Consider the following 14,739-nt stretch of genomic DNA (forward strand, 5'->3'; position numbering starts at 1 on the left):
CTCTCTGTGTGAAGAATTCTTTCAACACTTGGTACAAGTTGTAATGAATGTCAGTGATTCATCCAGCCCTGGCCTTGTTTGCTGTCTGGCACACTGAACTATTTTCCATGCATAGCTTACATGTCATACCCAGATTAGCACTGAACTGCACTCACACAACTACTGTGGACAGTTACTGACCATGGTCCACTGAAACTATAGGAAACTGGACGGGATGGAAAAAATCCTCCCTTATACTGGAATACTTCCAACTATGAAAGTGCTGTTTAAAGAATGTGTTAAATTTACAAATAATTGCATCCACCTAACCACCTAATTAAAAACAGAAAAAATCCTGGTCTATATTCAGAAGGATACTGTTTCACATCATCTATTACAGGGGACTCTGTATCATTTCCTTCAGTTGCCGAGACCACTGTTGCAAAAGCCTGCTCACAAATGAGAAAAAAAATAAATGAAATTTTATATTATATATATATATATATATATACACATACATACACACAAACATACACACACACATACAGGGTGAGTCAAAATTATGGTACTGCTATGTATATACTTATATACAATTTTTGTGGATAATTTATGTGGCACATATAGTATATGTGTTGAACATGATGGCAAACAGAGACATTCCTGTAAATCATCTTGCACATATGAAGCATGTTTTGTGAATAAATTGTTTCCGCAATATAAATGTTAACATTATGTTCACTCACCCTGTGTATATATATATATATATATATATATATATATATATATATATATATATATATATATATATATATATATATATATATATATATATATAAACCCAGTTTACACAGCGCATCACTTTTTCCACATTATGTTATGTTACAGCCTTATTCCAAAATGGCTTAAATTCATTTTCTCCTCAGAATTCTACACACAACACCCCATAATGACAACATGAAAAAAGTTTACTTGAGGTTTTTGCAAATTTATCCCTAGGTATTTGGATAGGGACACAATTTTCATAATTTTGTACACCACCACAATGGATTTGAAGCAAAGCAATCATTATGTGATTTAAGTGTATAGACCTTCAGCTTTCATTCTAGGAGTTTAACCAAAATATTGTATAAGCTGTTTGGAAAAGGCAGACATTTTTACACATGGTTCCAAAAGTATTTGGACAAACTAACATACCATATATACTCGTGTATAAGTCATGTCTTGAAACCAGAAAAAAATCGATCATAAAATCAGACCCAGACTTATATGCCCATACAAAAATACGACACTTCACTATTATTATTATTATTTTCTTTTTAACATTTTCTTGTTTCCTCCAATCTCTCACCAGCTTCTCAGACACATTGAATTTTGTTGTAGCAGTGCATTTACCAACATCTTTCACCACTTCAACGACTTTTAATTTAAAACCAGCTTCATATTTTCTTCTGATTGAACGCTACATCATAGATAAGGGATGTACTTACGATAAAGGTGTATAAGGCTATGAGACACAAAACAGTCAAAACGTCGCTTTGGAATAGTTCGGGTATTACCGTGTGGTCATGTAGGCACAATACATAGAAAAAAAGGCAGTATGCTCCATGTTTACTCTCTCAGGTGGGCGTTGGCATATCATAATCTCTTGGACCATCCTGCAATTTCTACCAACAGTCATATCATCAATAAACACTTGTGACTGACTTCCATTAGCAGCCATGCATCATCAGGCTATAAAACTGCATCCACAATGTTTCTCATATGATGTGGCATTTCTTTTCCATAATCTTCTCTTTGCAACATTCTAGCACATATTGATCTTGTTCCAGAACTTTCTCCAGAAAAAATGTTTTCTGGCAAAGTCTACTCTGCCCCTCCTATGCTTGAGGTTTACCAGTGGTTTGCACTTTGAGGTAAACCCTCCGTCTTTACTTTCATGAGGTTTTCCCTTGTAGACTTTGGCAATGATAGGTCTACCTCCTGAGAAGTGTTCTTGGTTTGGCTAAATGCTGCGAAGGGAGTTTTCTTCACCAAAGACAGAATTCTGTAATGATCCGGAACAGATGTCTTCTTTGGTGTTCCAAACCTTCTGGAGTTGATGAGCACACTAATGTGTTTCTTCTTTTTAAGAATGCACCAGATGGTTGATTTGACCACTCCTTGTGTTTCTGCTATCTCTCTAATGGGGTTGGTTTTGTTGTAATAATAATAATTCTTTGTTTTCTCTGCATAAGAGAGTTCACAGTAACAGCTTCCAAATGTAAATTCTACACTTGGAATCAATTTCAGACCTTTTACCTGCTTAATTGTTAATGAAATAATGAGGGGAATGAATGTCTCACTCCTCGCTATGGAGCAGCTTGTCAGTCAAATGTCCAAATACTTTTGAATACCTGGAAATGGGGGTCTATGCAGAAAAAAGGCTGTCATTCCTAAACGGCTCATATAATATTTTTGATAAACCCCTTAAATTAAAGCTGAAAGTCTACACTTCTATCAACTATGACTGCTTTATTTCAAATCCATTGTGGTGGTGTACAGAGCTAAAATTATGAAAATTGTGTCACTGTCCAAATACTTATGGACTTGACTGTATTTATACTGCTTGTTAAACACGTCTTTTATTTAAAGGATGTGTAAATAAAAGGAACTACCTATATTCCCAATTACTTATCCAGATTAGGTATACAGCTTGTTAGAATGATGTGCATCAGACAGAAACCAAACCCAGTGACTCTAAACTACCATGTCATGAGAAGAAATTCAAATGTATGATAAAATCACAAAGAGGAAAAAAAACACCGTAAACTGGAGAGCAACTGTCCGCGCAGCAACATATTCATAATCAAACACAAATACATTCTGCACTGACAAGGAGATGGTTAAAGAAATTATTGATTTTTCACTGCTGCCTTACTGCTCCAGAGTGCAGTCTCCAAGTTGTCCCTATTTCAGTATGGACAACTCTAAATTAACCTAGTGTGATGAAAGTGTGCACTGGGTTGGTTGCTGTCTTTATAAGTTGTAGCAATAGATATGTCTCTTACTATAAGCACACATAAACATTTTTTCTGAGACTGCAGTTATTTGAATTTTGTAAAAACTGTACATTTTTTCTGTGACTCATTGGTGTCAAAACTTGAAATCATATAAAAATAAACATATCTCAATCACAGTTTATAAGGGGCAACACTAATTACTTTTCGCACATAGGAATAATGAACACTGTCATTCCACTTATGGTGGCATAATAACATTACAAGGGAACTGAAGAACAGCTAGAGTCAAATTGTCAAATCTGCCCTGTCCTGGCAGATTTTAGAAATTGAGGAATGGATTGTTATTCTCTAAAGCAGTCAAGGCCTCGATTAAAAAGTGTGCCAAGATTTACAGATTCGTACTTGATCTTCTCTTTTACAGATAAATGCATGTCTGCTTTAGATCAGCATTTATATTTAACATCTTAAATACCCCATTTCTAATAATTCCCAAAAACACTGAGTGGCAAACTTTCCCCATTTTTGTGAAAACATTGAACGATATAATGGCATATTAGTGGCAATGTGCTGTTACTTTAGTAAATTTGAGAACACAGGAAAAAATAAAATCTACTGGGAAGATAAATCTAGATTTATAAGAGGTTCTGCTGCTTTTTCAGTTCAAAATAACAATGAAACCTTTCCCAGATATAAAAGTGTGTTTTTACCTCTAACCAGTCAAACAGATTGATTAGCCGGCCACATTCCAGGTGGAGTTTGTAAGCAATGCAAATATCAGGCGCCGTGCTGGATATGGCTCCTCCATCACTTTGTAGGGATTCATTCTAAAAGAAAGAAATAAAAAAAATTTTACACATACTTCGATATACACTCTCTGGATCAGCTACAAATGTAAAGTCAGAAAAGTGCAAACGACCTGAGAGATTAACAAGAACATAAATTAGACAGATATAAAGAGAGAGAAGAAGGAGGACTCATTGCACCAACGTGTTTCAATGCATGCACTACATGGCAACTGGAGATCAGCCAGAGAGCAGCACAGTTGGTGAAGTGCCTCGGATATCAGCAGAGTCTGGCTGGCAGAAGCTTTGTGCATGTAATGTAAATCTCTTATACCATAATAAACAAAAGAAAACTCCACAGTCATATGGTATCCTCAAAATGTCCATATATTCAGATGATACTTTGCTTAACTGTTTTTCCAAATTGTAACTAACCACAGGTTTAAAAGAGTGGCTTTGGAATAAAAAAAAGACATTACAGAAACATCAGTGCAGTGAGAATGAGTTCAATTTAGTATTGGTCAAGTGGGCTGCAATGGAATGAGACAGCATATACTATGATATCTTTATATATAATACGCTACTGTGGCATCTGTTTGTCTGTCCAGGATTTTAAATCACCTGTAGCTCACAAACCGCTTGACCTATTGACCTGAAATTTGGTACACATATACTACGTGACGTCTACTATCCGCTTTCAGGGTGATGATTGACCTCCAAGGTTATTCCTCTTTTAATTTTATTTTAATGTAGAATCAACACTCGGCAGTGGCCAGCAGGGCGGCCGTGTGGCACATGCGTATGGGCACCGTTCTCATCCCTACCACCTTCACTTCATATCTTGAATTATTCTTGAGACAAATTGAAGACTTAAATGCCAGCTTAAGTGAAAAATTAAAGAAAACATTTTAAGTAATTGCAACACAAACACTGACTTAATCAGTTTTAACGCAAAAAGATACAGACGAAAGAAGAGGAGAAGTGGGCTGCTGGGGGGGAGAAAAGAAGAGCTGCTCGTGAAGCAGCAAGCGCATCAACCTCTGAGCAAACAAATGCTAAATGTACAGAGAAAGAGGATGAAAACTAGGAATGCTCAAGTCAAGTGTATTCACTGCATGTTATCATGCAGTGTGCCGTTACTGGTTATTATATAATACAGCTAAAAAGTTTTAACATCTACCATCTCCCATGTTGATTATGAAGAAGCCAGTGATGACACTGCATCAGTTCAGCAATTTAGCCATTTACACTGCAGCATTAAATTATATGCAGTAAAACTGCACAGAGTTTATTACATCATGACTTCAAAGTACAAGGGAGTAAAAAAAGGAAATCCTTCCAATTAAGAAAATTACACATACAATTACTGGCCCATATAATATCTGGCCATGTTTCAGTGATTACAGTTGTCCTGTTTTTACAATTATATATTTTTGAAGTTGGTTAAAGATGAAAAATATAATAAAATGAAATCAAATGTTCAACACAAAAGAAGAACAAAAAGGCTGTAGAGACTGTAGGAGATGAAGAATTAAGTAAAATGAAATTAAAAAAAGGAAATCAAAAGAAGAATTAGAAGTCTTTTTGGTAAATAACTGTTAACGTTCACTGAAATTGGTTTCAGTTAGCCATGAATAGTATTCAAATTCATCAATGTACATTGTAGAGTGCAAAAAAGATACTCAGAACTGGCTGCACATTATGAAATATATAGATTTTAGTTAATTCTGCAGGTAATGGTCCAAATGAATCACAAGAGAAGGAATTGAATTCTTTTTGAAACTTTCATCTTACTAACCCTTGACACACTTAAGGAAAAAAAGAGCAGAATTAGTTTGTCTCATTTATTTTTCAGGAAAAGCAACATAAAATAATTGTTAAACCTGTTTAATCCAATTCCAGAAGTCAGGGTGCGGACGCCTTTCCATGCATTTGTCCATGCTTGTATTCACACAGGGCCAATTTAAAAATCACCAGATAATCTAACATGCACATCTTTAGAGACTTGCAGAGGACCAGGAAGTAGACTTGCAAACTCCATACGGTGTAGGATATCTAGAAATGTTAGCCTTTTCACTTAACATTAACTCTAGTCTTAATGTTTACATTGCAAAATAAACTGCCAATGTTTTCTTTTTAACTATTGAGTAAAATTTTCTTTATTGATCAAAACATCCACATACTCCGGTCTAGAAATGCTTATAGTCATGCCCTTCTCCCTCCATTACCAAGTCTGTGAAGTATAATTAACATTTAAAAAATACCAATTGAGACGTTCCTTTATTGTGGGGAAAGTAATTCAGATTATGAAAATATAATATTTAATACACATCATTTATAAATGTTTTCTATCTGAAAGTGTAAAGTACCATTTCAGGCTCTATATAAATAAAATTATTGTTACTATTACTCCAGTAAGACAGCTTATTCCTTTTCAAAACATGGCGGTTTTGTGGTCAGATATATTCCACTCGGCTGTACATCATAAGGCCTGTATGGTAAAAGTAGCCAAACTTCTGTCGACAAATGCAATGTATACGGTACATGGGTGGGCTCTGCAATGGTATGGCAGTTTCCTGCCCAGTTTGACAGGGATAAGCTTCGCTCCCAAACGCACCAAACCTAATTGCTTTATGAAGGATTTTGTTATTCTTCTATATTGTTGTATTCATTCAGCAAAAGTGGTCATACTACTGTATAAAGATAATGGTGAGAACTACAACTACATTGTTGGTTTATTTTTACACCCCAGAATTTTTACTAGCTTTAAAATTACACAGAAACTATACTATTTATTGTGACAAAATATAAATATGAGTTTTAACAGCCAAATTAAAGATATCTTACATTAATGAAAAATATGACATTTAGATCTGGCATTATACACATCTTTTTGTTGAAGGTCAACTATTCTCATTACACAGCTCATTTCTGTTAGCTCAATTTTTCTGAAAAGCGACTCTTAAACTTTCTTCAAATAGCAGTGCATAGAAAAATGACTTTTCAACCACAAGTTTATTTAGGGGTACTAATCGGTTTGACAGATAATTAGTTAAATATGCAGTAAATGGTGGTCTCTTCCATATTTATACAACTTCTGCAGCAAATTCTCAACTAAGGACATTTTCAGCAAAAGCCAAAAACGTATGGCATTTTGTTCTGCATGAGTTCTATTCAATTTATTCTTGTTAGGAACAGTTCCAGTTATGATTCCACAGCACTATATTAATACATTATCAAAATCAAATATTGCCCTGGAGTCTAACTCTTATCTGATGTTAGCATTCAACTACTTACAATTACTACACTTTCTACCCTGTTTTAATTGTCATCATTAATCATAATATTATATCACTAGTCTGCTTTCTTTGTTTTTTTTGCATTGAATATCTATGCCATGTACAAACATCAAAAAATAATGAAGTTTTTGGCACTTCATGTCATATTTTTTCGCTTAAAACAATATACAGAGTGATGTAGTTATCATTACAAATATGGTACATCTGACTGTTTATCCATTATAATCTTTTAGAGTTGGGAGAACATAACCCGAGATCAACTATCATTCCCCAGAACTTAACCAAGTGACTATAAGTTCTCTATATGTTGTACTGTATGATAAATGATATACTTTTAACAAACAAAAACTCCCTAAAATACATTTAAAATATTAAGCAGCATACACTTTCTGTAACTATACACTGACACCTTGGTGATCTCTGATTCTCAAAGAAGGCCAGGGGGCTTACTGTTACTAAGCTACTGGACTTCCGCTTTTCATTTAACTTGATTTATTAACCATTGCTTCATTAGAAGAGTTTAAAAAAAGAAAAAAAAAAAGAATAAAAAGTGACTTGTTTAGAAAGCAACTGTTGTTTTGGTCTTGTTTCCATGGCTCAAGCTGCACTCACATATTCTGTTGTGCTACGTAAAAAAAAAATAGTGAAAAGAAAAGGAACGCAAACAGCTGAGTAGGATAGTGGAATAGCTGTTCTTAGAACAAAATCCGGTGCTGGGAAAGCTGCTCGACTTTAATTCTGATAAAATGTTCTGACACAGGAAACCATCAAGTGTTACATTAGATGAACAATAAAGATTATAACAGATGAATGCTTTAAGATGTTATGTTGCAGGATGGACACATGAAATTAAGAAAGAAGAGTATGAGGCAATTTGGAAGACATCTGATAGGAACAATTCATTGAATAAAATGTACAGAAAGTTAAACAGAGCTTGTATGAATCAACACATGGTAGAGTTATTTTTCTGTTCATTATTATTGTGGTGTATTACATGAGGCAACTATTACTTTGGAATGTTCTTTTTGTGTGATATATGGTAATGTATTCTTTTACACTGCTGTATAAAATGCAGTATGTGTGTGCTGGTTAACTTGCTAGTCTGTTCTGTGAGATAATCCAATAAAGAACAAGGATCTTTTTTGCATCCCTTCTTGTTGACTGCAGTTCTGAAAGAAGAAATGTTACTGTACCTAGGATATGCCAGTTATCTCTATTACAGTATTTTAGGTGTGATCATCAAGGAAAGATCAGGGAGTTATTTTTTTTTTCTCCCTTTGGCTTTTATTTTAATGTGCTTAAGAAATGTTTCATTGTTTTTTTTGCACACAGAAGAATTCAGTGGCCAGTTATAATAAAGTAACATTCCAACAGAAAACGTGGTGATTTGTAGAGCATGTCATCACCTCAGACAACCTGATGACAATAACAGTGTTTAGTATTTGGGGATTGATACGATGAAATAATGTACATAAACATTTTGAAGCATCGTGAAAAAATATCTAAGACTTTCCAAAATTCATGTTCTTCATGCTGGTGTAACAAAAAAAATTATATAGAGTGCTTAAAAAATTAAAGGAACACTTTTTAATCCGAGTATAGCATCAAGTCAATGAAACGTCTGGGATATTCATCTGGTCAGTTAATCAGTTAAGCAGCAGAGGAGGTTGTTAATCAGTTTCAGCTGCTTTGGCGTTAATGAAATCAACAACTGGTGCACTAGAGGGGCAACAATGAGATGACCCCCAAAACAGGAAGGGTTTAACAGGTGGAAGCCACTGATATCTTTTCCTCCTCATCTTTTCTGGCTGCTTTTTCGCTAGTTTTGCATTTGGTTTAAGGTTCCTTATTTAGTCATGTTTAAACAAGAAAACATTAAATTTGCCTTCTAATAACAGACAGAATGAAATAAAACAAACAAATAGAAACAAGACAGGTTAAGGTAAGGCAGTTAGATAATGCATATTTACACCAAAAAAAAAAAAAAAAAGGTTACAGGATATATATATCAAAACCTTAATCATTATCTCCGATATTTCTTATTGAAAAGTCGAATGACACAAGGAAGAAAGGAATTTCCGGAGCGATTTGTGTGGGTTTTCAAAGCGACTATCCTTCCTGATTTACTGAAGTTTAGGTCTACATGTAATGGATGTCTGTCATCAGTTGAGATGATTTCCAGTTTCTTTAACAACTAGTTAAATCATCAACATCAGCCCCAATAACTTTAGCTGCATACTTTGTAATCTGCTGGAACTTTTTTGAGTTTTGGTTTGTCAGATTATTAAACCAAGCAATGAAACTGAAAGTGATCACAGACTGGATCAGACTGCGATTTGACTACGGTCAGTGTCACTACTGGTAGCATGAGGCCATACTTGGACCCTATTGAGGTTGCACAGGTAGTCCTACTTCTCAAGGATAGCACATCAATATGCGCCATTGCCAGAAGGTTTGCTGCGTCTTCCAGCACAATCTCAAGGGCATGGAGGAGATTCAAGGAGACAGGCAGTAACTCTTGGAGAGCTGGACAGGGCCGTAGAGGGTCCTTAACCCATCCGCAGGACCAATATCTACTCCTTTGCACAAGGAGGAAGAGGATAAGCACTGCAAGAGCCCTACAAAATGACCTCCAGTAGGCAACTGGTGTGAATCTCTCTGACCAAAAAATAAAAAAACAGACTTCATGAGGGTGGCCTGAGGGCCTGATGTCCTCTAGTGGGCCATGTGCTCACTGCCTGACACTGTGGAGCTCGATTGGCATTTCCATAGAATACCAGAATTGGCAGGTCCACCACCTGTGCCCTGTGCTTTTCACAGATGAGAGCAGGCTCATTCTGAGCACATGTGACAGATATGTGAGAAGCCGTGGAGAATGTCATGCTGCCTGTAACATCGTTCAGCATGACCGGTTTGGTGGTGGGTCAGTCATGCTCTAGGGAGGCAAATCCATGGAGGGACACACAGACCTCTACAGGCTAGACAACTGCATCTTGACTGCCATTAGGTATTAGGATGAAATCCTTGGACCCATTGTCAGACCCTATGCTGGTGCAGTGGGTCCTGGGTTCCCCCTGGTGCAGGACAATGCCCGGCCTCATGTGGTGAGAATATGCAGGCAGTTCCTGGAGGATGAAGGAATTGATACCATTGACTGGCCTCAACACTTGCCTGACCTAAATCCAATAGAATACCACTGGGACATTATGTTTCAGTCAATTCGACGCTGACAGGTTGCACCTCAGAATGTCCAGGAGCTCAGTGATGCTGTGGTTCAGATTTCAGAAGACACCACCCCCCACCCCCCACACAGGACACCATCCATCGTCTCATTAGGAGCATACCCCAATGTTGTCAGGCAAGCATACTAGCATGTGAGGGCCATACAAACTACTGAGTACGATTTGGAGTTGCTGCAATGAAATTAAGGTAAAATGGACTAGCCTGCTGCATCATTTTTTTCACTTTGATTTTAAGGGGGGCCTTTGAATTCAGCCCTCTGTAGGTTAATAATTTTCATTTCCATCCTTTTGTTCCTAATACATTACCCAGTCCATATCAGTATAGATATCCAACATGATTTTTTTCCCCCATTGAGATCTGATGTGTTTTCAAAGTGTTCCTTTAATTTTTTTGAGCAGTTATATATATACGTCGTCACGCATGCATTTTGGAGGGTCACCTTCCGGTCTCGGTAGAGGTATGTAATACCTCTTTGGAAAGAGTGGGACACTGCTGATAAAATTTTCACCTGCATCTATCTCCATAGCTCTGCACTCAGTAAGGGCAACTGATTACACCCCTTCTGGGCCAGGTCCTATAAAACAGGGCATCCCCCAAAGAAGACACCTTACTTTGATTCATGTCAGACCGCAGGACAGAGCTCGACAAACACAAGACCTGCTTAACCAAGCAGCATTATCGACTTATATAGCTATAGCCTATATTTCTGTTATTTAGCACAATCACATGTTTATTTTGTTTTGCTTTATTAGATTAATTAAACGGGATGACTCGGTTGGTGTCCAAACATTTCTTTTGGACCCGATTCTCATTACCACTTGACCACTACAATTATTTGATAAAAGTTGTACTGATCAACATGAAGTTCACTTTTGCATGGCAAATTAGTGAAGGTGGCAATACAAATATCCATGATTTCTACTGCCTTCAAAATCTTGATGCAGCTGCATTAAATTGTTATACATTATGCGCCAAACTGCCCTCTCTAAGCCTTGAAATACATCAAAAATTTCAAAATAGCTTTTGGTGAAATTATTGACTAACAGTACATATGGCGAAAAACACACATAAAACAGACAAAAAGGGTTGCTAATTTAAAAGGTTTCTTTGTGTTCTGTACTTCTAGGTACTTCCATCAACTGACTATTCACTTGACAGTGTTTCATTTTCAGTCTCTGTGGCCATTTTAAATATGTCAATGTACTGCTCCATTTTAGTGTTCCCAATCATATTTTTACAATAAATCCAATTTAATTGGATTGAGGCAAAAACAAAGCCCAACAGTAGAACCATGCAGCTTAAAGTTTATGCTTCCCTGACACCAATGGAAGACAAAGGTACCCTCAAGAAAGTGTGTGTAGAATTGCTCCCAATCAAAGCCCAGACTTACCACTGATTCCTCAATGTCCATTGAGATCCCTGGAAAGAATTTAAATCACAGCTGTGTTGTATATTTTGAAATGTGAAATCTTTCCCATTTCTACCAAGACATTCACTGCAACAGCACTTGTCAATTAATTCTTCCTAACTAAAGACCACTAAATAATTTACATCATGCCTAACATATACCCAGTTCTTTTTCAATACAATCCACCATTAGGACAATAAAACATGCTGAACCATATATTTAATTTCATTAAATGTAAATGTCATATTGTAGGATCAGAAAAATACTAAAAGGCAACTATTGCTTATTTAAAATTATTTGGTGAAGAGGCACTTACTGGCAGATATTTATATGGGTTGTTCAAGGCTGTCTGAATAGCGGTGCGAGGTGCAGCATTTAAATGCTTTCGTAGAGTACCAGAACAGCTGTAGTATACCACCTCATGCAGTGCAAGGTATTCAGGAGGCAACAAATGTTTTCTGGGTAAGACAAGAGTGAAAGAAAATAAAAGCAAAAGACTTACAAACATTGACATTTTAAAACATATGTATTGTTGCTTCTGTTTTACCTTCACTGTAACTTAGTGCAAGTACCAAAACACCTTAGCTCTCAGGATTGGACTTGTGTCTGGTAAATTACAAGTTTACACTTATACTTTACATTAGCTTCAAATTAGCTAATTTAGTATTCACAAACGGTTAATTACAATGTCCAATTTAAAAAAAAATACCCTAAATGCACATGGAATACATTACAAAAAAAGGCATGCAAAAAACAATCACACATCCCTTCTACTTGAACAATGGGTACAGTTTCGCTCATCAAATCACCTACTTGACAATATGATCAATGAAATCTATGGCTTCAAGTCGGAGCATTTCAAACTTGTTAAGTTTTTTGTTTTTTTTCAGTTCTTTCATTTCCAGTAAGGTCTGCCAAGAAAGGACAAAATAAAGTGTAAAAGAAAAATAGTACAACATATGTTTGTTTGTCTTTATGTGAATTTGAATTGCAGAATTCTTGCCTTACAACATTTTCAGATTAACAATCTACAGGGGTCTACATTCCAATATGTAATAAAGGTCCTACAGATGAATGAACTACAAAGACAAACAGAGAAATGTAGAAAGATGATGAGGGTCTGAAATGCATTCAGCTTAGGTTCCCTCTGTCCTGTAGTGTTTTATTGTCACAATATAATTTTAAAGAGACAATTCAAAACAACTTTACCTGCTGACTAATTCTAATGGAGAGTAAGCATACTTTCATCACTGCCATGGAAAATTTGAGAGAAAAGGTGTGAGGAATTTAAGGCATTAAAATGTGATCATTGTGAAGCCAGCAAGATTAATATGGTTAGAAAAGTCACCTAAAATACATTGATTTCATAACCCGAAACCTACAGAAGGAGCAGCCACAGCAAATAAAAATGCCACATAAAACATTTCATTCAAATACTCTGTACTGATTAGAGGGAAAAGGATCTTAGCCATGTTTTCAACATTGATTAAACTGGACTTGTACACAAAAGGAAGCCAAGCTGCAAGTGTATTTCCCTTGGGAAGAAACCTGCCTCGGTGTTCTAAGCTGCAAAGTTTCACTGCACCTTAATGATCATAGTAAGTACAGCTCTTGTGGTGAGAGGAATGACTAAAGCATCAGATACCTTGATACTTGGATTATATTACCATCCAAAGAAAAACAAATAATAATAATAAATGCTGATGAAGAAAGCCAAGTTCAGTTGTGCAGAACAGTGTAGCTAAGTAAAATTAGTCACAAGGAATGATATCTAGCGGTTCAAAATGCCATCACATGATCACACGGCACCTCTCAAGATTCAAAACACAAACATACCGAATTGCAAAATTAAACAGAGTAAGAGTAATACTAAGCAAGGCGAGGTAAAACATGTCTCATTGTGTCCAATGTGTCAAGAGGAGAGGGTTTGGAATGTGAAATCAACAAATTCTAAAATAATTTAACATTATGTTTTTTTTTACAGTGATATGGTATACAAGACCGCAGACTATTATAAAGAAAAAAAAAGTTACATCACATGTATTTTGGCACAAGTGTTGAACGTTTCATTCACATAGATATCACCTGCCCACTTGTTTTTTATTTTTTGAGTGATGATCACATACAACATCAAAGGAAGTGAATGCTGCAAAAGTTTTTTTAGAACTGTTGTAAGAGGAAAGAAACATCCACCACAGTCTCCATCACTTCAGTATTTATGTGCAGTATATATGAAACAATAAATTTCCTGGAAGATGTGACTGATCATCACACTTATGCATTCTTTAAAGACTTTTTACCACATAACCTCTTTATGGGGAACATGAAACCAGGGTTTAGACTCGTCTGTTATGACAACCCCCTTGCATTAGTCAAATTATTATATAAAGTTACCATTTGCAATTTAAAATATTTAATTTAGACTGTAAGGCACAACAAATTTCATTATAAGAAAGCCACTTTTCAGAAATATACATTTTTTTATGAGATTACTTACATGAACCACCTCTATCAAGCATGCCAAAAATTTAGATAAGTAGATAAGCAACACTTTTGATTGTAAGAATATTAACTTAAGACATTTGTTTTAATCACCTTCCTTTACAAAGCAACTGCTTCCTTTAATAAAAAGGTTATGTAACAGGTATGTTAATAATAATAATAATTTTTTATGGCCGGCATAGTGGCGCTGTTGCCTCGCTGTTAGGAGACCCGGGTTCGCTTCCCGGGTCCTCCCCTGCGCGGAGTTTCCATGTTCTCCCCGTGTCTGCATGGGTTTCCTCCTTGTGCTCCGGTTTCCTCCCACAGTCCAAAGACATGTGGGTTAGGTGCATTGGCGATTCTAAATTGTCCCTAGTGTGTGGGTGCGTGTGTGTGTGTGTGTGTGTGTGTGTGTGCGCGTGCCCTGCAGTGGGCTGGCAGCCTGCCCAGGGTTTGTTTCCTGCCTTGTGCCCTATGTTGGCTGGGATTGGCTCCAGCAGACCCCCATGACCCTGTAGTTAGGATATAGCGGGTTGGATAATGGATGG

At 36.3% G+C, this 14,739-nt stretch overlaps 1 protein-coding gene across 1 annotated transcript in view; it reads right to left on the bottom strand.

Moving 5' to 3' along the window:
• orc3 (origin recognition complex, subunit 3) overlaps positions 1–14,739 on the bottom strand; it is a 120,898-nt gene that overhangs the window by 6,661 nt on the left and 99,498 nt on the right. The window contains exons 16-19 of the mRNA XM_039748007.1: positions 12,524–12,621; positions 12,027–12,168; positions 3,686–3,802; positions 358–428 (exon numbers count right to left, since the gene is read on the bottom strand). Coding sequence (XP_039603941.1) covers positions 358–428; positions 3,686–3,802; positions 12,027–12,168; positions 12,524–12,621 — 428 coding nt within the window. The remainder of the gene's footprint in view (positions 1–357; positions 429–3,685; positions 3,803–12,026; positions 12,169–12,523; positions 12,622–14,739) is intronic.

Source organism: Polypterus senegalus, chromosome 3, assembly GCF_016835505.1.
Source record: "Polypterus senegalus isolate Bchr_013 chromosome 3, ASM1683550v1, whole genome shotgun sequence".
Taxonomy (NCBI): Eukaryota; Metazoa; Chordata; class Cladistia; order Polypteriformes; family Polypteridae; genus Polypterus; species Polypterus senegalus.